Source organism: Capsicum annuum, chromosome 2 (assembly GCF_002878395.1).
Source record: "Capsicum annuum cultivar UCD-10X-F1 chromosome 2, UCD10Xv1.1, whole genome shotgun sequence".
Taxonomy (NCBI): domain Eukaryota; kingdom Viridiplantae; phylum Streptophyta; class Magnoliopsida; order Solanales; family Solanaceae; genus Capsicum; species Capsicum annuum.
The window spans coordinates 13,457,822-13,485,675 of record NC_061112.1 but is presented as its reverse complement, the minus strand read 5'-3'; the positions used below and the strand labels follow the sequence as shown (position 1 = coordinate 13,485,675).

Genomic DNA, 27,854 nt, shown 5'->3' with positions numbered 1-27,854 from the left:
TTTGTTATGCTATAATATAAGTATCCTGTTTAAAAAAAAAAAAAAAAAAAGGAGGTGTAAGAGAAGCTGGACTAGAAGCACTACTGAACCGCTGGGGGCCGAGTGAATTGGGAATTATCTGGCGCGCCACGGAGAACTACTACTATTACTAAAATAATAGCGCGCCTGAAGAAAAGGCCGAGCATACCAAGGGAGATCGCACTTGAATTATGGCGTCAATAAGGCGCCTTGGTAGAGCTCTTCACTCTCATTACAGAACCCTAGCTTCTACTCCCCTTTCTCCACCGCAACTCCCTCCGCACAATGGTACGCTCTACCGCACTTTATTCCTATATATATAGCCTGCTGTTTATGTGGGTAGCCTTATTCTTCTCGTGCTCGTTTTAACTAAGCCGTTAAGGAATCGCTGCAATTTTTCATAATCTGAGTGGGTATACATGTGATCATGCATTTAGGACTCTCTACAATTATGCTCAAGGTTAACTGCCCAATTTCCTTTTTAAATTTCGCGATGATAAGAATTTCCTGTTTACTTGTTGCAAGTAAATCATGATAAGATATGACTGTAAATTGTGTATATTTATTTAGAGTTTGGTAGATTATGATAGCTCTAATCCTGGCTCTAGGACTGCTGTTGAATTTTATTAAGAGTTCAAGGAGGATCATTTGACTACTAAAAACTACATAGATGACTAATAGAACAACTACTTGGAAGCATATTTGTTTTTATTGAGGAGTTCACTGTTTTACTAGAATATTTTTTTGATAACCATGTTGTCCCAGCCAGCTTGCGTACACCTCCTCTAATTCCACAGGAGACCTGCCACTTCCAACTAACAACAGGTACGAGGTAACTCTATCCACCAAGGTTAGGCCAGATGGGAAGAAATTACCTAGTGTTTCTCAACCTGAGACCTCATGTTTCTAGACCCACATCATTGGACACTAGGCCACACACTTGGTTGCTCAGTGGACTGACAGTGGGAAATGGCAAAAACATCAAATCTTGACTGGTCGGATATTTGGATACTAAAAGATGAGCTTCCTTCTTTGTATAGTTTGGCTATAAATAGGAAGTGTATAGCTGGTTGTTTCTCTAATACTAGATGATATCTACAACTTAGAAGAAACGTTAAAGATTAGGAGAATCCTTTGTTTTTTTTCAAGAAAAAAAAGGAATTGGGAAACTGATTAGTTTAGTCTCCCCATTTATGATGTTGAACATTTGATAACCTCCTTTCTAGACCTTCTTTCCCATCATTGAGCCTCATAAGCCATTTGAAAAGTAGGCTTTTATTATGAAGCTTGGGATGTTTCACTTCAACGTCATCTCTTAGTTATTCATCACCACGCTATGCAACTTAACTATAAGCCATTTGATAAGTAGGCTTTGTTTTGAAGTGAGAGATTTTTCACTTCAACACCATCTCTTAGTTATTCATCACCACACTCACGTCTGTCTTGGACTCCCAGCCAGATCCCTTCACTTAGAGGTAGACCCAAATAAGTTGTAGGAAAATAATCTATTTTGCACCCAGGTAGTTTAGAGCGCTCTAGAATATTGTTTTCTACATTTAAAGCAAAAATAATGCTCTTGACCAGGTTAATGTTAAGGCCAGACACTGCTTGAAACGCCAGTAAGATAATTGATGTTAAGTTTTGTCCATAGGTGGTCTATATTTATAATATTTATAAATATTTGATTTTTTTAGCCGAATCCCCACACCCGTATCCATACTCGGATTCGCACCCCCGAATCTTAAAATTTATATTTTGACGAATCCGACTCTCGGATCTGCACCTATCTCGGATACCCGCACCCGAGTCCGAGCAACTTAGTTGGTTATTTTATGAAAGAATTTTGTATTCTTACCAACTTCTTTAATCCACAAACATCTTGATTTTTGACTCCAAGATGTTTCTTCAGCTCGTTCGATCTCTTCAAACTGCTTGATAAGGTTGAATTCCTCAGTTTCCAACTCACATTTCTGTTAACCTCCATGAATCATGTATCAGTTTAGAAAATAGAAACTGAGCAGCCACATTTTTTTGTTCAATATAAAGTCTGCTTTCTGGATAGCCTCATCGTTGGTACACTTTATTATGTCTAGCATTTGTCTGGATCTCTTGTTGGTTTGAGATTTGTATATTAGTGTAAGGATAACTGTGAAATTTGGAAGATCTCTAGTTTTAGAAACCCGTATCTGTATTACAAGATATATTATTGAGTATTGAAATGAACTGAAACCCAATTAGTGTGGGATGGACATGGAGAATTCATATAGCCGAACTTAACTAGTTATAATTGAGGTGTAGTTATAATTATATTTATTAGCCACTTGGCCTACATCTTAGGTTTGTTGACTATTGCGTGGGAATATTAACATATTATTATTTGTACAGAAAATGGTGTTACTTGTTTATATACATATCAATCTATTCTACTCCCTTTGTTGAGTAGTCTGGGTTTACTGTTTTCTCTTTATTCAGGAAGAAATGGAATATTGTAGGCTTGGGGATATCTCCAATCTGTTTTGAAGTGCTACTGAGATTGCAGATTTTAAACTAGAATTTGTGTTACAGGAATTAGGTGTCACGGACATGCATTTTCTTCAAGATCAGTACCTTCAACTACTATTCCTGTCATTTTAGCTGGACTGCTTGGAGGTTGGGTCCTGGATGTAGCTTATGCAGATTCTGATGAGGTCAGCATGCATTATTGATGTTAAGTTTTGTCCATAGGTGGTTATATCACGCCTTTATAGTTCACGGGTTCAATCTGTGGAAGCAGCCACTAATGCTTGCATTAGGGTAGGCTGTGTACAATACATTCCTTGGGGTGTGGCCCTTCCCCGAATCCTACTAAACGCGGGATGCTTTGTGCACCGGGCTGCCTCTGTAATTATGATTAATCTAGCACACTCACTAATTTCATGTAAGCTTTTGTAGGTGCAAATGATAATCCTTTTGAATGCAGGAAATGCGCTAGTCACTAATAAGATATTTGGTGTTCTATGTTGACACAATAATAATAATTTGAGAAGCAGTACTGATTTAACTTGCCCTTCTATAGGTCAGTCCAAAAGTTCCGCCTTCTGATTCTCCTCCAATTCCAAAAATTCCGCCTTCTGATTCTCCTCCAATTCCAAGCCACAGTCCCCTTGAAGAAACGGCAAAAAAGGAGAGACACAGATTAGAGAACTTGCTCAAGAGCAAAGGAGTGAAGCATGGTTCTTATCCCCGTTTTACTGTTGCCGTAAAGGGTCAAAAGGTTATTCTCTTGCATTTCCTTCTAGATAGTAGAAGCTTAGCGTTTTGTTTTATTGATTCTGCAATATGGCTGGGTTTTCTTTCTAGCAGGTCACTATCAAGTTCCAAGTTCATCCAACCTGTGAAATTCCACTACTAATTGCAAGCCTTGTTTCACGACTCGGAGTAAAACTTGAAGATCCTAGTGCAGCATCAAATATGATGTTACGTGCTTGGGACAGGTTAGTTAAGCAGTGCTTTGCCGATGTCTGATCATATTGCACCAATATTACAGTTCCTGTCATTTGGAAAATTTAAATGCTTTTTGATATTCATAGCCTATTGTGTTTGCTTCATCTATTTGAATATTAGTCTCCTTAAAGTTTTTTCTGTCCATCACAGTGGGGTTGCTTGGCAACTGGCACTTAGCCGTCCCCAAATGAAAAATGGAACTGCAGGGGAGCAGTCTGATGGAAGGGATACAAATCCTTATGATGAAGATTTATGCATTCTCATATTTCGTCCACTCATTAGCGCCGACAGAGCTGTACAGTTCCTGTGACTTTTGAACCATGCTTTGTTGGAATCACTTGCATTACTGTGCTTTTTCTGGCTTGCAAATTACAACCTTCCTAATATTGGAAATTAATGAGAGTTTCTGCAATTATGGCAGGAAATTGAGTTTATGAAGCCCGGGAGCTTTACTGATGAGGAGCTTGATGCTTTGGTATCTGTGCTACAATTTACAGGACAGCCAAAAGACTTAAGATCAAGAGGAGATGCAGGACGAGTTCCTTCTGCAGATAAAACAGTCACTACTCTAGAATCTCTGGGAGTAAAAATCTTTGGCATTAATGCGTCCACTAGTGGTAATCCAAAAGCTAATATTGCCTGGGAGAATATTGCTGGATATAATCAACAGAAACGGTAACTGACCTGCTCTGAATCATCACATCTGCGCATTTTCTACAACCCTGGTTCAAGATGAAGAATTTATCTTGTTCTCCATTAACCAAATGTTAAACTGGAGATAAGGCATGCGAGTTTGGATTAGTTTCTTTTCCCTGAAAGGTAGATAATATGTATTATCTAGACGGTGGAAATGTGTCTTCCTCTTTTAGTTTCTTCCCTCTCAACCTTCATCTTTTCACCCCAACCAACCATAATTCCTTCTAAAAAAAAAAAACCTTATGGTTGGGTGGGGTGAATAGATGAAGGGAGAGAGGGAAGAAACTAAGAGGAAAATTTGTTTTGTTTTCTGAAAAGTTAGTGGGATTGACGTCAAAAAAGAGCATTACGGAGGTAGTGTGGTTACTCCCAAAAGATTACAGGGAGAAGAGAGGAAAAAATCTTACTTCCTATTCAAAAAAAATTTATGAACTGTGACAGTGTTTCAGCTTATTTACCCATTCTAATCTACACCAAAAGGATAGCAACATAAAACAATCCTATTTTACTTTCATTACAGATGTTCTGTTCATCTCCAAAACATGTTCTGTTTCGTTCTTTCCGTATAAATCACAAACCGCAAGCAGGAATTGTGTACCAAGTCTCCTTTAACTTCTTGTTTAAACCCTTTTGTTCAAGCATAAAGAAAATCTTTAGTTGTTCTTGGCATGGCATTTCATGTCAAGAGGTTGAACCAGTTTCCAAATTTCAGAGGTGACGGAACAATGCAAAAACAATTGATTATTGGATTCAGCTTTTTCTCCACGCAAATGACATCTGTGACTAACTGCTTACCCCTCCACATAGAACACATAACCTGAAACAGGCACATAAAATCAGCTATTGGACATAAAAAACGCTCAGGCACTTTCGGGCGGGGGAGGGAGGGGGAGGGGGGAGTGAAATCTCTTTTTTCTGGACCACCGGTTTTCTTCCGGAGATCCTTTCAGTTTTTTTTATTAATCAACTCCTTTGAGTAATCTAAAAACTGTAGCAGTATAATGGGGGAATCTTCTGACCTTTGAATCGACACCATCAATGAAACTATTAGCACTTCTGAAGGTGCAGAAAATCATGTTAATGGTCTGTTGGGAAGATGTGTTATTGGAAGCTTCAGATGCAGATCTCAAGGATAAACCAACTTTAGCTGATATTCAGAGATGGGCGGTGAATATTTGGAAGAATGCCTTTGGTATTAATATTTACGTAATGGGGAGATGCTTCTTTCTATTTGAATTTCCAAACAAGCATATGGGTGAACACATTTTTCAGGCGAGTGGTGGTTGAAGCATCCGAAGATCCACTTGGAATGGTGGTTTCCAACTGCTGGATGTTGTACTCGTCGGAAAAATTCGATATGGATCAGAGCAATGCGTTTACCACTTCATACGTGGACGGAGAAATTCTTCAAAGGTATTGGCAATTATTGTGGAAGATGGCTGGAAACAGAGGAGGAAACCTCTTTTAAAAAATACCTGAAATTGGCACGAATAAGGATCAAAGGAGATCGTGATTTAGTCCCAAAGGAGGTGAAGATAACAGATAATGGTCTCACCTTTGTCATTCCCATCTGGAACACAAACCATGATGATAGCCAGTGGGGGAGAAACAGGGAAAGCTTTTGGACCTTTGGACAAAGAAACCCTATATGGAGGAGGAAAATAGGGTACAAAATTTTGTCATAAAAGGGTACAATCACGTGGGTTGTTCAACAATTCACCAAATTGGAGGTGGGGAATGGAGCAAAAATTAGATTTTAGAGTGATTTATGGACTGACAATGAATGCTTGAAACAAATTTTTGTTCTTTATTTCAGTTGTTGCAATAACAAAGATGGAGTTGTAACTGTTTTTTTTTCTTGAAACTGGTAACTTATATTCCTCAGCATTCAGGGCTATGCTGGCCACCTCCAAAAGTAATTACAGATACGGAAAATACAGAAAAAAACAGAAATATTTACAAAGAACCTATGAAATCCACTAATTGGATTTCCTCTTCAATATTTTGTTCTTTACACCAAAAATCTAAGGAAGAATTACTGTCCATTTAATCTTCTGTATTGAGCATTCTTTTCCTTAAAAAATCCTCTGGTTCCTTTCCTTCTAGATATTCCACCAGATACAAGTAGGTACCGTCCTCCACTACTTCTTTTGACTTTTGCTGCGCCCCTTCTGATCCAACAACTCAATAAGTCTGCTGTGTGTTCTGGCATACACCAGTTTAGGCTAGCTAAATTGAAGAATAAAGCCCATACTTGTGTTGTTACTTTGCAATGCAAAAATAAGAGTTTGTTGGTTTCCGGTGCCTCTTTGCAAAGTAAGCATCTAGAAGGTATGTTGATGCCCCTTTTCTATAATGCTTCATGAGTCAAGCGGGCTCTTTTGGCTACCAACCAGACAAAACACTTCACTTTAGCAGGAGCCACACTCTTCTAAACAATACTCCATGGCCCTGTTTCCTTCCTCCAGTTATAGATAGACCCCACTTATATAATCTATTGACAGAGAATCTTCTATCAGGGTGTTGTCCCCATAATAGTCTGTCTGTTTCCAAGTTAGTGCTTCCAACCTTCTGAAGACCAAATTCCATCCTTGTTGAGACCACAACTCACTAATTCTGCTATGAGGATGCACACTGATAGAATAAAGTCCAGGATACAAACTTTGAAGAGATCCTTGACCAGTCCAGTCTTCTTTCCTGAATAAAACCTTTCCCCCTCTCCCAACTTTAAGTTTTGTAATAACTTTTAGAGCTAGCCAAAAGCTTCTGAAAGTCCTCCAAACTCCAACTCCATAAGTGGTTGTTACTTCACCTGAACACCATTGCCCTTCTTGGTCGAATTTATGTTGTATCACCTTTTTCCATAGTGCACGCTCCTCTTGGTTGTACCTCCATAGCCATTTGCTTAGTAAACTTTTGTTCTGTAACTTGAGGTTCCTTACTCCCAAACCCCCATAATTCCTTTCTTGTTGAATTGTTGCCCATTTTTCTAAATTGACTCTACCTCCCAATGGAAGGTACTGAGACTTCCAGAGTGCCAACTTCCTCTCAGTTTTTTCAATAATCCCATCCCAAATAGTAGTTGCTTCATGTTTTTCCCCTAATGGCATGCCTAGATAGACTGTTGGTAGCTTCTTAACCCTTGCACCTCAAGATGTTTGCTATTGTAACTATTGTTTTTCCCCTAATGGCATGCCTAGATAGACTGTTGGTAGCTTCTCAACCTTGTACCTCAAGATGTTTGCTAGTGTTTGAAACTGTTGAACTTCTTTTACGGGAAAGAACTTAGTGTTCTTATCACCACTGTTGATCCACTAGACTCTAGATCTCTGTTTCCAATAGATTTCTTCATTTTTACCCACCTCCTCAAATTCCATAGGTAAATGAGCCTTTACCAGTTGTTCATCTTGGATGGATTCCAAGCTTCCAATTTGATCATGTGACTTTTCCTTGCCTTCCAGTTTATTCTATGCTCCTTGCTCCATTCTTTGAGTTTAGCCTTTAACAAGCTTAATTTTGTGTTCAGGATGTGGTCAGGAGTACCAGACATAACAAAAGAACTTCGCCATTCTTAGACTTTTTCCTTGAAGCCTTCTATATTCAACCACAATTTTTCGAACTTAAAGAAAGACATCATAAAGTTTTCATCCCCACAAGTCAAAATAATGGGGTTGTGATCAGAACCAAGGGTAGGAAGAGAACTTTGCCTAATATGAGTGAACATTTCATCCCAAGGAAAAGAATATAGAAACCTGTCTATTCTAGAGGCATTCATGTGGTTTTCCCCTCCTCTCCAAGTGTGAGATCCCCAAAAAAGAGGGGGGGGGGGCGGGGAGGGGGGGGTTTCTATGAGTTCCAGTTCATTTATGCAGCTGGAGAAATCAGACATTGCTCCGGATAAGTTCACACAAGCTCTTGATTGCCCCTAGTTCTTCCAATAGATCCCTTTTTTCAATCCTATCACATGATGCATAAACAACTGTGAGAAACAAGTTTGAACCCTGGTTAATCCCACAAAGTTTGCAAGTAATCATCTGACTGCCACTCTCTACTACTTCCCCCCTCCAAGCCCTATTATCCCACATGATAATAATTCCACCCTTAGTTCCTAAAGCTTCCATCCATACTCCCTCCATCCATCTATTTCCCCCATTGTTGAATATATCTACCCATTGTCCCATTTTATTGTCTCCACCAAGGCAATTATGTCTGCTCCCTCCTGTTGAATTCTACTTCTAACTAGTTCCCTTTTCTCCTCCCTGACATTCCATGCTAAAATCTTCAGCTTCATAACAGCTGAATGGATTGTTTCCTCCCTCTGGTTTTTGAATCACTCTTTGTTTTTGAATCTTTAAATTTCACATCAAAGATCAAATTTTTGAACTCCTTTGGAACTATCTGCTTGTCAAGATTTCTTGTTGCTGGGGCTTCCTTCTCTCTCCTTTGATCAATTTTGAGTAGCAGCGATGTGGCCTCTTCTGTATACCCCTCGAAAGCTACCCCAAATTCCTGACTGAGTCTAAGAATGTTTTGTTGGACCCATAGGTTTGCTTTTTTTCCTGCTTCTTTGCTACACTCTGATGGTACGGAACAAATTGGAATTGGATCCCCCAAAAGAGTAATCTGATTCATCTTATCTTAGTCGTCTATCTCTCCTTCACTACCTTCCTCCCCCTTATAGTTGAATTTACCTCTCATGAAATTGAATTTCTGCGCCCATATAATTGATTTCTTGTTGTTCGAGCAATATCTCAGCTTCAAAGGCTAAGCTTTGATCGACAAAGTCCAAAGAGTTGTCTTTGGTTTCTGAGGTGATGGGCCATAAATTTATTTCATCCAAAAAAGGGTCAACATTTTTTGATTTAGAGGTTCGGCCCACAACCCTTGGCTCATCTGATATTTGCTGATTTGAAAAGTTACTGGTTCCACTAACACATGGGATTTTTTCCCAAAAAGGCCACTATCAGCTTTATATTTTGAATTGCTCTGACCCCTTTCCTTATCCCCGTCTTGTTGTGACCCTAAGAACCTAGGGTTATCTTTGGACCCTTCACCTCGAAAGAAGCCCTCTTTTTTCTGCCTTTTTCCGTAGTGAATGCTATCATCTCTTTTCCGGTAGGTGGTTGGTGATTCCACCCAAATATGTAGTGAAAAGACAAAATTCTCGTCGGCGATGCCAATTGATGCCGGAATTTTGGTTGCCGGACCTTTTACATGAATTCTAGCCCATCTCAAGTGATTCTTCGGTTCTGTTTCTTCTTCTGTTTCGAGCTACCCCCACACCTTTCACCTATTTTCTTCATCATTGAACTGGACCAGAGGTGGAGAGGAAGCCCCCTAGCACATGAATCCAGCATTAGTTGATTTTGTCACTCGTAGGGAACGAGCTGAGAGTCGGATTCCACCATTGAAGTTTGAGCGTACAACCTTTGTCTCTTCCAGGATCCCATCATCAGGATGTGTTCAGCTTCCTTCCTAGAATGGAACTCAAAAAGAAAGATTTCTCCGTTCATGTCATAGACCAAGACTCCTCGTGCTCCCTTCCAAGTTTGCTGAGCCCATCACCTCACCTCATTCCTGGTGGGTGTGTCCTCTTTGCCAATGAAGAATCTGACTAAGCACCTGTTCAAAAGGTCGTTCTCTTCAAGATGGACTTTCGCCTTTATCACTTCTCCTTCGGTAGAATCCTCAAGTTCTGAAGCTATCTCCGTTTCTGTCTTTGTCCATTTCCCTTTTCGAAGCATCTCCCATAACTACCTTTCCCCTTGTTTGCGGCCTGTTCTGCCTCCCCTTTGTATCTATACGCTTGTTTGGTGGTTGAATCTCAATTAATGAAGGTATTTATTTTGTCTGCAGGATCCCCCCACCCAACATTAAAAGCATTTTCTGGAATGATAATAATTGTTCTGTCTGCCCCGCTCGACTGTAATCAAAGATAGAAACCTTCCATATTTGTTGACTTTAAGTGAAAGAAAAATGTTAGTGAAATAGTCTGCATCTCCAAGTTTTAAAAGATCCCCCTCTCGTTTCTGATACTTCGTAAAATTGCTTGCAAATCCAGAAAAGAGCTTGTTTGCTCAGCACCGTTCTCCTCAGATGGAATCTGCCGCTTTCTACCCAGTCATACTAAGTCTCCGCTTTGGCTCTTGACTCGGTGATGTTGTAGGATTTCCCCCCTGAGCGAAAATAGATCCGATTTTCCATCCTTTCGTGAGGAGAGGATGGTAGATGTAAAGAAAAAAAAAAGGGACAGAAAGTCAGAAACTGAGTGAGAAGGGAAAGGAAGAAGGAAGAGAAACCTTTTCCGTACGGCTACTTAATTTCCCCTTCCTTATATAACCCTTTCTCTGATAAGTAGCAAACATGATCCAAACTAATGAATAGGAATTAAAAATCATAGGATCATATGAGAACATGAAGGGGAGCCTTGGAGTAACTAGTAAAGTTGTTGCCATGTGACCAGAAGGTCACGGGTTCAAGCCTTAGAAACAGCCTCTAGCAAAAATGCAAGGTAAGGCTGCGTACGATACACCCTTGTGGTGGGGCCCTTCACCGGACACCGCGCATAGCGGTAGCTTTAGTGCACCGGGCTGCCCTTTATGAGAACATCTTAAATGACGAGGCTAGAATGCCTGCAGAAACTGTAAGTCAAGTAATAAGCATTAGATGGATTTTCATATGGACTAATGGTTCATGCGATCTTCCTAGTTTGTGATATCAAAATACTGGTAACGTGAAATTATCAAGCTTACCTTTTCTTTCGGTACAATGTAATTAATTTTGACAAAATGTGTTCCTAATCTAGTGGGGGGAATTGTTTATCATGTTTGAGGCTGTATCAATCTAAATATTTGTTGCCTAAATCATTTTACCCTGAAATCATTTATGATACTGCACATCCATTGTTTGTTAGGACTGACTGGATAACCAATTCATGAAACATTTGTAGTAACTTGAACGTAGTTGCTTCATTAATAGTATATTTGAAATCAAGCAAGTGTCCAGGTGACGTTGACTTCAATAATACTATATACTTTATTGGTGAATGTGCATGTGCCAGGCATAGTACAAGTTTACTGTTGAATGGTACCTATTGTCAAGAATAGTATGTTACATTGTCTTGAATGGTCACCTAAGTTGATTTTCTAATTTCTAGAGAAATTGAAGATACAATACTGCTTGCCTTGCAAAGTCCTGAAGTATATGATGATATTGCTCGTGGGACCCGGCACAAATTTGAGACAAATAGGCCCCGAGCAATTTTATTCGAAGGTCCACCAGGTTTGACCCTTATGCCTGAATGTGAAGGCTTATATTTTATTCAGTGTGGGGATGCTCATTCAAAGTCATTTTGTTCCGATGCTCTTGTATATATATTTGTATTTGTGTAATCAACCTGTTGTAATCATGATGTTGAAATTTTATTTTTTCTTTATATTTATCTTGATGCTTCTAATCCAGCTATGTAGCCTATTGATGCATGTGAAAAGATAGAAAGATAGAGATATACTAAGCCATCCACAAACTTTCCAATGTGCTGAAAACAACATCATATCATATATTTGCTTGGTTTAGATATACATTAAGTTGTTCCATTTTCTTGTATAACAATTAATTGCGAAACAATGATATCTCTGCGACATCCCTTTAATGTGTCCAGGAGGTCACGGTTCAAGCCGTGGAAACAGTCCCTTGCAGAAATGTAAGGTGAGGTTGTGTACACTAGATCCTAGTGGTCGGGCTCTTCTCCGGATCCTGCGCATAGCGGGAGCTTAGTGTACTGGGCTGCCCTTTAGTGATATCTCTGCGACTCTTGAAACTTGGAAATCTAAAAGGAAGATATTGGGAAACAGTGATATCTCTGTGTTAGCTTCCAGAATTTTGATTCAACTACAATACCATATTTTTTGAGAGAGAGGGTCACCACGACAACCCAAAACGCGTGATATTTTATAACCTTTTAATGTGGAGAAATAACACAATTAGTCCTTAATCACCACAACAACCCAAAACACGTAATATTTTATAACCTTTTAATGTGGAGAAATAATACAAATTAGTCCTTAATATTGTTCACTTGTTCTATGTTAGTCCTCAGCTTATAAACATAGTAAGTTAGTCCTCTGCTTATAAACATAGTAAGTTAGTCCCTGAAATTCCCCAGCATGTAACAACTTTGACCCCTCCGTGAAAATTGTGAACTGCAGTGCGAAACATTTGCAGTTGAAGTTTCTATAATTCAACCAATTATGATATACTGGCATATTATATGTTCATTGTTCATGATTTTGTTAAAGTTCATTATTTTCAGAATTACTGTTTCTTTATTTATTTATTGGAAAAGGGTTAAAATAACCCATGAACTATTCGCAATAGAGCAAAAATATTCCCCCGTTAAAATTTTAGCTGAAAAATACCTCCTCTCTAACGGAATAACACCAAACATGCCATGTGGAAACAAATTGTCACATGACCAGTCCACGTGGAAAATCCCCTCATTTAATCCATCACCGCATCATTTATCCAAAATGTAAATGAAGATTAAAAATATTAAACGTGGATGTCATCAATGGCGAATCCAAGATTTTAAGTTTGTGGGTTCCCTACATTAACTAAAATAAAAATAAATAGTAGCTAAGGAGAGTTGTAATAAAGGATAAAATTAACTCCTATTTTTTAAATTTCAAATTTAGTAGTTCCTTCTCTTTAGAACTCTTGTATATAGATAAGTATTATCCTATTCTTAGTTTATCTTTTTGTTGTATTGTATTTATATATACTCAGTCTACAATCAATGAGAAGTATCGTTTCTTTCATTCCATTAACAGTCTTATACTTCATATGGTATCCAGAGCCAATTAACTTTCACGAGTATAATTCTTTTGATCCTTCCCACTCTTCCCATCAAAATAGCCACAAACATAACTGCAACAAATTCAGATGCCAACACCACAATTGTCCAGTTCAATTCTGTCACCCAGTTACCAATCAAACTAACTGGCAGCCACAATTTTTCCCTCTGGAAAGCACAAATGTCCATGCTTATGCGTGGTCACAACATTTATGGCCATCTCGACGGTTCTTGCCCTGCCCCTGCTCGCACAGTCGCTCAAAATAATTAGGAAGTCGAAAATCCTGAATTTGTTTCATGGTATCACCAAGATTAGCTTATCCAAAATGCCATCTTGGCCTCAGTTGATCTACACTTGCTGCTACAGTTGCCGTTGCATCCACCGCCAAGGCTGCTTGGGATGCTTTGCACACTGCCTATGCCAACAAATCTCAAACAAGAATCTTTAGTTTGCGTGATCGTTTTGCTCGTCTCTCGAAAGAAGCCCTTCCCGTCGCTGATTATCTACACCAAGTTCGATCTCTCTGTGATGAACTTGCCACTGTTGGAGCTCCTGTGTCTGATGAGGAACTGATTGTCAAAATCCTCACTGGACTTGGCCCAGAATTTCGTGAAATATCTGCTGCGATCCGTGCAAGAGACTCTACTATCTCTTATCCAGAACTTTATGAAAAGTTGCTTGATCATGAACTTTTTATAAAACATGAAGAAGCAAAAAAGCCATTATCATCACCAATTACTGCTGCTATTGCACAGAAAACAAACACGCATCCTCGCTAAAGAAACAATAACTCCAACAGGCGTCCCAGTGCTAATTTCCCCAACACCAACCAGCCATGGCATAGTGGAAAAAATAACCAACAACAACGATATGACAACACTCTGAAGTGCCAGTTGTGTGATCTTCCTGGTCATTCTGCCAAAGTCTGCAGATCCCGATCACACAATCACCTACAAGACCGAGCAAACTATGCTGCTCGTCTTTCAACTCAAGAGGCTCCTTGGATTGTTGATACTGGCGCCACTCATCATATGGCCGCAGATGTTCAAAACTTCACTGATGTGCAAAACTACCATGGTCCAGAGGAGATAGCAATGGGAGATGGTAGCTGCATTCCAATATCTCATACCGGTAACACCAACATAAGTGCATCAAATAAGCAATTTAAGCTTCTCAATACCTTATGCTCTCATGATATAAAAAATAACCTTATTTCTGTTTCTAAATTTTGTTGTGATAACCACACCTCCATTGAATTTTTTCCTTTCTCTTATCTTGTGAAGGATCTGAGTACGGGGATGCCTCTATTTCGCGGGCAGAATAGAGATGGGTTGTATGAGTGGCCGTCGGGCAATGAGCATCATTCACCACAATGCAATATTGTTATTCCTCTACACCTGTGGCATCGGCGTTTAGGTCATCCTAGTCATCGTATTTTAAATAGGATTTTGCATCAGTTCTCTCTTCCAGTTTCACATTCTAGAACCAATTCAGTTTGTAATTCGTGTTATTCTAATAAAATGCACAGTTACCTTTTTTTGAAAATTCATTGCAAAGTAAACGACCATTGTAAATTATTTATAGCAATTTATGGGGGCCCTCTCATGTTTTGTCAATCGATAACAAGCGATATTATCTTATTTGTTGACCATTACTCGAAATACATGTGGTTGTTCACTATAAAAGCAAAAAAGGAAGTCCTTGATGTCTTTCAAGCTTTAAATCCCTTACTTGAGCGACGGTTTCAAACCAAAATTTTCTCCCTCCATACAGACGGTGGTGGTGAATTTCAAGGTTTATCATCATATCTCAAAAGTCATGGTATTGAACACTTAGTGACCCCTCCCTAGACACCCCAAAGAGCCGCACTAGCTGAATGCCGTCACAGGCATGTTATTGAAACGGCCAAAACCTTGCTGCACCAAGCCTCATTGCCCCTGATTTTTTGGAGTTTTGCCTGTCACCAAGCAGTTTACCTTATAAATCGTCTAACAACTCCAAATTTACAAAATAAATGTCCCTATGAAATTCTATTTCAAGAGTCTCCAAAGTATGTATCCCTTAGAGTTTTTGGTTGTTTAATCCCTTAGAGTTTTTGGTTGTTTATGCTACCCATGGCTCAAACCATATGGAAAAAATAAATTAGAGCCAAGATCTAATCCCTGTGTGTATTTAGGATTTTCTAATAAACATTATTGCCACTGATGTTTTGATCCCGTCAGGAATAAATTATACTTTTCAAGGGATGTTCTGTTTTTGGAAGATAGCTATCCTTTTCAGAATATGTTTTCCAATTTAAAACTCAAACAGAGCGATAATATTGCCTGGGAAATTTGTTTTGATGTTCAACCTTTGAATCATAAATCGTCAAGTTCAGACTCTTTTCATCCACTCCTAGATGCTCTGCCTGTGTAGTCTCCACTACCCAGCTCAACGTCTGCCACACCAGAAGGCGTCTTCGCTGCATCAGGTAATTCTCAAAATTTATATTCTCCTTTGTTGCCACCTGTATACTCAACCACCACCATCATCCAAACCATTAATCACCTATCAACGCAAAAATCGTCCGTAACCAAACACCTCATTGATGCCACTTCCTTCCACTGTCCAGTCCCCCAGCCCGCCTTCTCAATCACCCAATGACAACCCTTCCCAGAGCACATTTGCTTTGATTCCGTCCACTCCTTCACCTGTGGTGACCACTTCAACTCATCCCATGGTCACACGCTCCAAAATAAATAACCTCAAACCTAAGCAGTTTGGTGTTAGCGTCCAACTTTCCTTGTCATTTGTTCCTCGTACATATAAACAAGCATGTCCTCACCCTCACGGGAGAGAAAGCCATGAAAGCTGAATTTGATGCCCTTGTTAGGAATCATACATGGGATTTGGTTCCAGCTTCTCCTTCGATGAATGTGGTTGACTACGAGTGGTTGTTTCGTATAAAACATAAATCTGATGGTTCCATTGACAGGTACAAAGCTTGTCTTGTTGCAAAGGGATTTACCCAGCGTTCGGGATTAGACTACGATTCGACTTTTAGCCCGGTAGTCAAACCAGTAACTGTTCGGTTAGTGCTTACTATTGCGACACAGTACAACTGTCCTATCCATCAGATTGATGTAAATAATGCCTTCCTACAAGGACGTATTGAGGAAGAGGTGTATATGAGGCATCCACCAGGCTTTGAAGATTGAAGCCTCTCCACCCATGACTGCAAGCTGAACAAAGCGATCTATGGCTTGAAACAAGCTCCCCGAGCATGGTACACCGAGCTCAAAAATTATTTGTTAACTGTTGGGTTCGCCAAGTCTCAATCTGACTCTTCTTTATTTATTTGCATAAATTTGGGTTCACTGTCTATGTTCTTATCTATGTGGATGGTATAATCATTACTGGAAATCAGATTCGGGGGGTTCGTCATATTATAGATGGTCTTTCCAATCGCTTCTCTTTGAAAAACCTTGGACAACTCCATTACTTTTTGGGCATTGAGGTTATCTCTTCTACTGATGGTTTTTTTTTGTCTCAGCACAAGTATATTATGGATCTTTTAGATGACGTTGGCATGATAGGTTGTAAAGGAGCACCTACACCTATGACTTCAACTACCACTTTGACAGCTTCGGTGAATGATCCTCCAACTGATGGTAATATTTATCCACGGGTAATTGGAAAGTTGCACTACTTATCCTTTACACGTCCTGATATTGCCTTCATAGTTAGCAAGCTTTCTCAATTTATGCACAATCCACGTCATTGTCACTGGAAATCAGTCAAGCGATTACTTCATTATCTTCATCACACCTGCCAATATGGTATACGGATAGCAAAAGCTCCAGATTCTCGTCTGGTTGTTTATTCTGATTCGTATTGGGCTGGTGATCCAGAAGATCGCACCTCTACATCTGGATATGTTATTTTCATGGGCAATACACCAATTTCCTGGTCCTCAAAGAAACAACGCTCAATCTCTCGATCCGCTACAGAAGCTGAGTACAGAGGTGTGGCTGCTGCTTTTGCAGAAACCAACTGGCTCACAAATCTTCTTCGTGAACTTCGTCCACTTAAGGGGGTTTCGCAGGTTTTCTATGACAACATAAGCACCACTTACATTTATTCCAATCCAGTTTTCCATAGTAGGATGAAGCATGTAGCCATTGATTTCCACTTTGTTCGTGAACAGGTCAGAACAAAGATATTGAAGTACATCATGTTCACTCAGCTGATCAAGTGGCTGACATACTCACAAAACCAATTCCCAAAGCCACTTTTGTACAACAATTTTCCAAGTTGGGTGTTGTTGACACCACCAACTTACGGGGGCGTAATAAAGGATAAAATAAATTGCTATTTTTTAAATTTCAAATTTAGTAGTTCCTTCTCTTTAGGACTCTTGTATATAGATAAGTATTATCCTTTTCTTAGTTTATCTCTTTGTTGTATTGTATTTATATATACTCAGTCTACAATCAATGATAAGTATCGTTCCTTTCATTCCATTAACAGTCTTATACTTCATAAGTTGAACCTACAACCAAGAGGCCAATAAAACTTTTACAACCCCATCTACTCCACTAGACCAACTGACACACTTTGTTTATGGGTTCCAACTTATAATTCTTATATATTTACTAGATTTCTCTATATAAATATTAAATCCGCATGAAAGTTACTAGGTTCCCGAGAACCCCCACCCAAAGTCATCATGACTGAGCAATTTGAACCAGGTTGAGCTATATTGCTCTTGCATAAACGTGGGTTAAATGAGAGATAATAAGGTAAACAAAGCACTAACAATGGAGTTAAAATATGATGAAAATGCAGTATGCAGTACTCAGGAAACAACTAAAACTTTTTTCAAAAAATATTTCACTTAAAAAACTTCGAAGGCAAAGTGCTATTCCAATGAATTAAGGTAACGTTAATATTAATAATACTAGCACTTACAATAATACGCAGAAAAATAGAGCAAGAAAAAAGAGAAAGCCGACTGTAAACTTGGACGTCGATGGTAGAGTAACGCGACAAAACCTGCTGGATAGATTCTCAAGGATAAAGAGGTGGTATCAATTTAAGTATCTTTCTGTCTTAACCCACTTCATTAGTGACAGATAGTGACATACCCATTGTATTCTCACAAAGTAGGGTTAGGGAGGGTAAAGTGTACTCAATCCATATCACTACCTTAGATGAAGTACAGAAGCTCTTAACCCTCTTTATTAGTTTCCCTTTTTTATTTTGTTAATTTTATTACAGTAAGTACTAATTAACGAAGGGATTTTATTACAGTAAGTACTAATAGCTTTGTTTGGGATTGCTTTTTTCTCAAAAAAAGTACTTTTTTTTTTGGAGAAAAAAGTACTTCTTTTGAAAAGAATGATGTTTGGTAAACTTGCAAAAGTGCTTTTAAAAAGAAATAGAAGCAGTTCAGAAGCAGAAAATTATTTTTTTCATGACAAAAATATCCCTATCACTTATATATATATAACATATTTAATAAGTTTGATTTTAAAATTTATACTTCAAATTTACATCATAGTTCTTTATTTTATTCTATGATTTACATATTATTATTTTATTTTTTACTCATTTTCTTTATATAAAATTGAAAATATCATTGATGATGATGATCGAAGAATATATCTCTTTATTTTTTATTATTAATGATAATAAATGACAGACGAATCACGTTGCAAGTTCAAATGGTACTTTGGCAGCACTTGTAAATTTTTTCTCAAATATTTAGTTTTAAAGACATAATTCATGAAAAGTGATATATTTGTTACCACGTGGTGAATTTTTTCATATGTAGTGTAATTTTTTTAAAAAATGGGGCAGCCCGGTGCACTAAAGCTCCTGCTATGCACAGGGTCCGAGGAAGGGTCCCGCTATAAGGGTCTACTGTATGCAATCTTACTTTGCATTTCTGTCAGAGGTTGTTTCCAAGACTTGAACCTGTGACCTCCCGGTCACATGACAACAACTTTTTCAGTTACACCAAGGCTCCCCTTCAAGTGTTTAATTTATGGAATAATTTTTTAATTCATTTTTGTTTGATATTTTTAAGTAATATTTAAATTATTTAAGTAATATATCATTATTTAATATTTTTTAATGTATCTATGCATATAAATATTGATTGAAAAATTTATAGTAATTACTTTTTAATCAAAGAAAAATAAAATTTTAATTAAAAATATTTTAATAGATATTTCAAATAAATTTTCTTATAAAATGATTTTAGTAGTAAAAGTCTTGATATATGTCCTTTTTGGTCATTTGTCTTTGAAAAACACTTTTCTGAAAAACTATTTTATAAAAGTACTTCTCAAATAAGCAGTTAGCAATCCCAAACGAGCTCTAAATGAGGAAATTTTCCATGTGAACTGGCCATGTGACAATTTTTTTTTCATGCCAAACCAAATACAAATTGCTTTTTTTTTTTTCAAAAGCACTTTTCTGAAAAGCTATTTTATAAAAGTACTTAAATAAGCAGTTAGCAATCCCAAACGAGCTCTAAATGAGGGAATTTTCCACGTGAACTGGCCATGTGGCAAATTTTTTTTCACGTGGCATGTTTGGTATCATTCCGTTAGAGAGGGGTATTTTTGAGCCAAAAATTTAACGGAGGGATATGTTTGAGCCAAAAAACTAACGGAGGGTATTTTTGGTCCATTTCGGATAATTCAGGGATATTTTTGGCCCTTTTCCGTTTATTTATTTTTTGGTCTTTTCTAATAGGTTTGTGTTGGAAAATGATAGGTCTTATTGATAAGTAAATAGAAAATTAAAATTAAATATAGGTAAATAAAAAAATGCACATGCTAGAGGTGATAGAAGTGGGTGGAATGAAATTGTTGTGAGGTATGGTGGGGGGTGGCGGGGGAGGGTAAATTTTGGAGTGAAAACCTCTAGATTTACTAATTTCAAGCAAAACACAGATTCAATTTGTATATTTTATGTTTATATTCCAAATAAACGTTTTTCTTGAGGGTGGACTGAAGTTGTTAATATTGTCTACTACTGGTAACTAGAGGAGTTCCATAAAGAACCATTCATGGCATTCTTTCCTTGGCTTCAATCAAAAGGTGGCCTTATTTCAATTTGACGTGCAGAACAGAATGCCTTTCAACAACATAAGGGAAGGGGGCAAGAATAAGTTTCTATCCAGCCGATGTATGCAACCTTGGGGACCAAAATTGTTTCATGGCCTCATGTCCTGTCTCTTGACTATTTATTTCAGAATTGTCTGGACCCTTATGCAAAACAAAGAACTGAACGTTTTAATTATTTTAAAGGATTTGACGGGTGGTCTCGTTTGTGTATATCCATCTCTGTGGAGGAGTTAATAACACTTGTTGATCTATATACTTCTTTCAGGAACTGGAAAGACATCTTGTGCACGTGTTATAGCTAATCAATCGGTATACCAGTTCTCTCTTTTATAACTTTCATCTCACCATTTTGTTGGTTTGTGCTATTGTTATTTTTCATCACCTGTATATATAGGCTAGTCAATGTAGAACACAATTACACTATAATTGTATTATGCATACTGATCTTTGATTAATTTTTTCTCTCTGGAGATGTTATAACTAATAATCTTTGATTTACAAGAAATTACTGATTTCTGTCCTAACCTGAAATTATTTATCTGCTACAATAAACCTATTTTATGAAGTGAACATGTTGAGATATGCCGACAGTGAAAATAAGTATACAGTAACCTATGCATGAGGCCAATTTGTGGAATGAAAATGCAAGCTTATGCCTTCAGTTCATTGAATAGATGTCAATTGAAAAAGCAAAAATGAAACTTGCTTCTATGATATACATTGATCTCTGCAAATATCACTTTACTGGAACTCAAATCTAATCTTTTGCATCTTAGCACACTTTTCTCGGCCGGTGCATCACAAAAATCATCTTTATCCATTTGTCTCAAAAAGTACCCATAAAAGCTAATTTATTTCAAAGGAGATCATATTTAACTCCATATGCATTTCAGTTTAAAATCCCTGTGTTTGGCTGTGTAGAGAGAGGAATATCTAATTAATTAAAAGGACTCATACTCGATTTTGCCGGAGCTTGCAGGATTTTGAAGAGTGGAATCAGGATGAATGTAAGAGCTTGGATCTAGGCAGAGATTGTAGGGGAAAATTAGGTAAACGCTAGGTGATTCTTTCCATCTGTCCTAGCCTTGGTGGATAGGGTTAGCTGATATTTATTGTTGGTGGGAGGTGAAAAAGGACTCCTGTGGATTAGTCAAGGCACCACGGTTATCCAACAAAAAAATAAATTAGGTGAGACCTTATTCAGTGGATTCATGGAAGTAATACCACGTGCTGTACACGACAGTATGTAGGAAGTTAGCTCTTGTATTATTTTATGTGCTATATTCCTGATACCTTAGGACAATAGTTTTGAGTTCACTTGCATCCAATCCATATTCCTGATCCCTTCAAGAAAATAGTTTTGAGCTCACTTGCAGCCAATCTATATTCCTGATGCCTTCAGGAATAGGTTTGAGTTCACTTGCATCCTGAATCTTGAATATGACGGTGCATCTAAATGACACTTTGGTGGTACAAATGTCCCTTACCTGGTCTGATGTTGTCCTCATCTTTTTATGTGCTTCAACAATTAAGAGATCTGGACAACCTAAGTTGCTCGGACTTAGGTGTGGGTGTCCGATATGGGTACGGATCTAGAGGTCGGAACCTCACGGTCTCAATTTAAAGATTCGGGGATATGGATCTATAGATGGATACGGGTGCAGGGATTCGGTGAAAAATAATTTAAATATCCAAAAATAGAGTTATAAAACATAAATTATGAGATATTACGTGAAAATTGAGGAGAAAATATTATTCAAGAAGAAAATCCTAAAATGAGATAAAAGAGAAAAGCAATAACATAGAGATTTCTATATGCAAGCATTCCATTTTCTTCAATTTCACCTTAGTTTTTATTTTTATTATAAAATTTCTTAAATCTGTCCAGGCTTTCGCAATCGATTTTGGTCAAAGTATCCAAAATCGATTGACTAGATCGGGTACGGATCCCACACCCACACCTATGTCGTGTCGACACGGGTGCGACACCAAAGTGAAGAGTCCGAGTAACTTAGTGTACAACTATCCAGAAAAGCAGGAAACTTATAATCGTACATACAAACATGGAGGTTTCATAAGGGGTGCTTTGGAGTTTTACGTTAATCTGTTCCAAGTACTCCCTCTGTCCTAGTTTATATGACACACTTTACTTTTGAATCAGTTCAAAAAAGAATGACACTTTTTTGTATTTAGTAACCGCTTATGTTGTATGGAGCCGAGTGTTAGCCAATTAAGAACTCCCACCTCCAAAAGTTGAAGGTGGTGGAGATGAGGATTGTGCGATAGATGTGTGGACTTACTGGGGGAGATAGAATTAGAAATGAGATTATTTGGGAGAAGGTGAGAGTGACTTCGATGGAGGTAAAGATGCGGGAAGTGAGGTTGTGATGGTTTGGGCATGTGATGAGGAGGTGCACGGATGCTCCAGTACGGAGATGTGAGAGGTTGACTATGAATAGTTTTGGGCGGGGTAGAGGTAGGTCGAAGAAATATTGGAGGGAGGTGATTAGACATGCTATGGAGCTATTACAACTTATGTAGGACATAACCCTTGATAGAAAGGTGTGGAGGATGCGGATTAGGGTAGAGGGGTAGTGGGTGGGAGTTCATCTGTAACAGTAGGAAAGAAAGAGTGCTTTGTTTGTATTTGAGTCTGTACTTCCTTGTTCGTGGTGTTTCGTCGATGTCTATGATTTCGAATAGATAGTTTATAGTATTACCTTGTAGGTGTCTTGTTTTCTTTATCTCTAGCGGTGTATTATCTTATTTTGTTGTCTGTTTTTATGTTTTTTTGTTTGTTATACTATTATCTGTCCTGAGCCGGGGGTCTAGCGGAAACCACCTCTCTACGTCATCTGAAGTAGTGATATGGACTATGTACTCTTTATCTACCCAGACCTCACTGTGAGAATAAGTTGGATATGCTATTATTGTTCTTGTTGTTTAATTTTAAAATGCCTATTTCTCCCTTAATGAGATGATTTACAGCCACACAATTATCCATGACTTGTTTTAGACCACAAGTATCAAAAGTCTTTTTTTCTTTCTTAAACTCCGTGCCAAGTCAAACTACATCACATAAATTGGGAAAGAGGGAGTATTACTTTCCACCTTTCCCTGTGCAGCAGCAATTTTGAGGCTTTACAATATTTTGGTTTGATGATCTCTCTGCTGTTGCAGGGTGTCCCATTGTTATATGTGCCATTGGAAATTATTGTGTCAAAATTTTATGGTGAAAGTGAACGTCTGTTGGGGAAGGTGTTCTCACTTGCCAATGATCTCCCAGATGGTGCTATTGTTTTCCTCGATGAGGTGATCCCCGAGACTGAAGTGACATAATTCTTCTCTTTCAGTGCCTCTTTAACTGTCAAAATTGTGTTCCAACAAATCCACTGTCCTTGTATACTTTTTTGAACCACTCTGGCAGGTTGATTCTTTTGCTGCTGCTCGTGATGGCGAAACACATGAAGCAACACGCCGACTTTTATCAGTGCTATTACGGCAGGTACTGTTGGAGATCCTATGTATGCTTAATCACTAGCTTTAGCATGTGTAAATGATATGCAAAAGAATGTCTGGACATAGTCTAGTACCCCTCGGGAATATTTTTCGCACTCTGTTATATCCTCAGGAAAATTGTTAGTAAGTTATTGTTTAATACAGCAGGGCTTTGTTACTCGAGTCTAGGCCTGGGCGTCGAGCTGAGCGAGCCGAGTCCGAGTCGAGCTCAACCGAGCTTTGACCAGTACTGAGCTGACCTGAGTCCGAGCTAAGTCAAGCCGGCTCTTTAATATTTAGTTCTGTGTCGTATTACATCATTAAAAATAAATAAATTATGATCTGTTGTTTGCTCAAGTTATAATTATTATTAGTTTAAATTGGTAACTGTGTCTGCATTCAGCTTGATTTAATTATATAATATAGTCTAAACTAGAATCCAGTTAAATGACACAAGTTAATATTAAACAAATAGAATTTTAAGTAAAAAATAAAAAAGCAAAAATAAAGCAAAAGTAAATTCAAGAAAAGTCATATAATGTTACATTTCTTTGATTTGAATTTTTAGATGTAATTCCATAGAGTATCTTAAAAAACAGTGTATATAAAAAAACTAATTAAATGAAATTAATTTAAAAAGTACAAAATTAGAACTAATTATAATAAAGTATATTATTAAATTGATATTTTCTAACTTTATTAAGATTAATGAATGAATTTTAGCTTTAAAGTAATCATTACATGACCAAAGCGTGGCTCAACCGAGCCCGAGCTTTTACGAAACTTCAATCGAGCCGAGCTGAGCGCGAGCCCCAAGCTGTCTCGGCTCTATGCCAATCACATCTCCTAGCTTTATTATGGTTTAAAGTTGACCCTAATTTTCCCTGTATTGTTAGAGACTCGTTGGGAAAGATAAAAGGAAAGGTATAAGTTTCCATATGTGGGAAGCAAGCAATAGCGCTTCTCAGACATCCTGTCCTGGATGATTTGGCTTGAAAAAATGATGCTTGTTTTAGTTTTATATTGATTTAGAAAGTGCATCTACTACTATATTTATATATATGATTACAACAACAACATACCCGGTGTATTCACACAAAGTGGGATCTAGGGAAGTATTTATATATATGATTGACATTAACATATTCATACGGTGGCTTATTAAAAAATTTACTTGGTGCAGATTGATGGATTTGAGCAGGAGAAGAAAGTAGTGGTAGTGGCTGCTACTAATAGAAAGCAAGATCTTGATCCTGCTTTAATTAGGTAAATGAGGTTTTTGATGTCTAAATGATACCTTCTGAAACTTTGGCTCATCGTTTCCTGTTGATTCCAGCCGATTTGATTCCATGATTACATTCCCCCTACCTGATCAACAGACTCGTCAGGAAATAGCCGCACAATATGCAAAGCATTTGACAGACTCTGAATTATCTGAATTTGCTAGGGCCACGGAAGGGTAAGCATTTATTGTCAGACAATTTCCCTCTTAAAACAGATTAAAGTACTTGGTATTCTCAACTTCAGCAGATGAGTTGGGGAGCTATTGTGGTTTTCCAGTTTTAAATTTTCTTATTAGTTAATATTTCCCCTCTTTATCATTTACATTTATTTTCTTACTTGGATTTCTATAATAGATAGTACTTCCTCTATCCATTTTATGTGTCATACTTTCACTTTTAGTCTGTCCAAAAAGAATGTCATACTTCCTTATTTAGAACCATTTGACATTAAACTTTCCATATCACCCATAATGAGATGATTTATAGTCACACAAATATCTATGGCATGTTTTAGACCACAAGTTTTAAGTCTCTTTTTCAAACTATGTGCCCAGTTGAATCGTTCCAAATAAATGGGGACTGGGGGAATACTAGTTAACGTTTGAGAGTTCTGCTTACAATCCTAGGTTACTAACTACAGATTGTCTGGGCGGGACATGAGGGATGTCTGTCAGCAAGCGGAACGACATTGGGCATCAAAGGTGTCACTTCTATATCTACACTAGATTTTGTTCTGTTTCTTCTCTTGAAAGTTTATTACCACCCTTCACCCTTTTTACTTACTCTGTCTGGATGTTGCAGATCATTCGTGGTCAAGCTCCTAAAAGTGAAGATAGTGGTGGTTCACTTCCCCCTCTCCAAGAGTACATTGACAGTGCTAGGAACAGGCAAACAGCTCTGTTTGATATTGAAACTCAGAACCGAAGCATGAATCCCGCTGCAAAGAAGCCTCAGTTTGATTTTGTATAATATTATCGCAGGTATGTCATCTCTTGTATGTGCATATAAAATTCACATTCATTAACTGCCATGATTAGTCATCATTGGGTGCTATGCAATTATTCAGGTGGTTTTCTCTAAAAGGCTTCCATGTTTTACCTATGTGCCGTTTATGTATGCTGACTGCAAGAAAACGATGTGTTCAACACCATACCCAGAAGTTTCAAAAAAGAAATACCATATCCCAGAATTTGTTCATTGATCTATATTTCTGTCATTGGCGTTGTACCAGTGTTTATGTTGGAAATTAGCCCTAAATTGATCTGAAGTTTTTAGTTGTAGTAGTTCTTGTTCATTTTATTCAAAAGTTTGCTTGTGATTGGAAAGAAACATTATTTTTTTTCTAAGTCAATGTTTGCTTTGGCTTTCTGAATTGACGAATTTAAATTGGCCAATGAGCAGATTCTCATCGGGGTAAGCCAGAAGCCCAGAACTGCCGTGGAAAACATTGATAAAAGTTGGCTGTGTAGCACAAAGACCATATTGGGTGCTAGTGGAATCAATGTCATTATAATTCTCAAATCATATCATGCAGTCAAACCCCAAGACCATTTTGATCCAAAAATTCATCGCTAGAAGTACACATAGCATGTAAGGGCATATTCATACTTGGTTGAAATCCTTATGCTGCAGTCTTTACATGGAATATAATTGTAACTGGTAACATATAACGACAGAACCGTCATCTTGTTAGTGGAATGGGTAAATAGAGGAACTGTTTTACAGTTTAAAGCTTGTTTCGCGCCATCCCTCTCTTGGGGGTCCTCATTATATGCTTCCTTTTGTTTTTGTGTTTGCTGTCTTTATTATTTTCCTTTCACACGGAAGGATCATGGTTTCTAGGAAATATTGATGTGCAACTGTTTGATCGGCAAATGCTGGAGCAAATCCACTTCGTAAAGCTTGTGGTCCTCCACAACTTGTGATTTAGTAAGAGCCTTACTTGGGATAACACTCTCAACCAAATAGTATATAAAGATATCATAGTACTCTTGAGTTCATCGTTCATCTCCTGCATCATTCAACAGAATTTTGTCGAAACAGGGGGCGTCCAGACAAGGGTATAGTCATTATAAGTTGACATGAATGCATGATTAGGGAGAATGAGACATTCAGTAAAAGCATGTAAATCGATCGATCTCATTATTCCAATTTGGCGGAGAAGAAAAAACAAAACCCAAAAAAAAGGGAAAATGGACGAGTTGACACATTCCTTGTAAAAGCGATGGGATCTCTGTAATGTTTGATAAACACATGCTTGTTTGGCCAAATTTTTAAAATTAGCTTATTTTAAAGATTAGCCTATTTGAAGTTGTTTTTTTTAAAAAAAGAATTCAGTGTGAGAAAGTTTGTTTTTGGCCAATACTTTTTAAAAGTACTTTAACAGCAATTAATGTGTTGCCATATTTTTTGAAAGTCTCTTTTTCAAAAATGTTTTTCAACAGAACTGCTTTTGGAGAAAAGTTTCTTCTTTTTGCCATGCCCCGATCTTACTCCCGAGGCATGGTCGGCACCCGATGCCATTGTTGGCCCAAGCAAATCCATAGCAGGGCATAAACATAGAGGACACAGTTTATAAGTAGTAAATCATTCAAGTATAGTGACAGTTATGTTAAGGTCAAAACTGGAATGCATGACCTGAGTAACATATGACTTTTTTGTTTTATGAGGCCTCTGATATACATGACTGAATAAACTGTTATCGGGACAAGCTCCTGGTATGATCGATAAACTTAAATAACTGAAACTGGAAAATTATGTCCTTAGAACGAATGGAGCTTACCAATAGATGAACACAGAACTTAATGTGCTGCTCAGTCATTTTAAGTGCCTAAGTTTGCAGCATTTAAAAATGCAGCGGTCCCAGTAAAAGGGATATAAATAAATAATATTTTAATAAATGTAAA

General features: G+C 37.8%; 2 protein-coding genes across 6 annotated transcripts; both read left to right on the top strand.

Moving 5' to 3' along the window:
- On the top strand, positions 1-26,679 carry LOC107853320 (meiotic spindle formation protein mei-1). Of its 5 annotated transcripts, none has more exons than XM_016698323.2 (15): positions 1-306; positions 2,584-2,705; positions 3,074-3,271; positions 3,361-3,491; positions 3,652-3,796; positions 3,923-4,176; positions 11,354-11,478; positions 20,433-20,476; positions 23,348-23,479; positions 23,595-23,672; positions 24,849-24,931; positions 25,002-25,124; positions 25,589-25,649; positions 25,750-25,928; positions 26,350-26,679. In XM_016698323.2, exons 1-14 carry the CDS (start codon positions 210-212, stop codon positions 25,915-25,917), a joined length of 1,761 nt encoding a protein of 586 aa, XP_016553809.1. In that variant the 5' UTR covers positions 1-209; the 3' UTR covers positions 25,918-25,928; positions 26,350-26,679. The 5 variants fall into 5 exon arrangements, with proteins under 5 accessions (XP_016553809.1, XP_047260776.1, XP_016553807.1 ...); XM_047404820.1 differs by having other exon boundaries at positions 28-306; positions 26,015-26,679; XM_016698321.2 differs by having other exon boundaries at positions 28-306; positions 3,358-3,491.
- On the top strand, positions 16,608-18,010 carry LOC107853321 (retrovirus-related Pol polyprotein from transposon RE2). The gene is made up of 2 exons (XM_016698326.2): positions 16,608-17,133; positions 17,236-18,010. Exons 1-2 carry the CDS (start codon positions 16,618-16,620, stop codon positions 17,599-17,601), a joined length of 882 nt encoding a protein of 293 aa, XP_016553812.2. The 5' UTR covers positions 16,608-16,617; the 3' UTR covers positions 17,602-18,010.
- Positions 26,680-27,854: the final 1,175 nt, after the last annotated feature.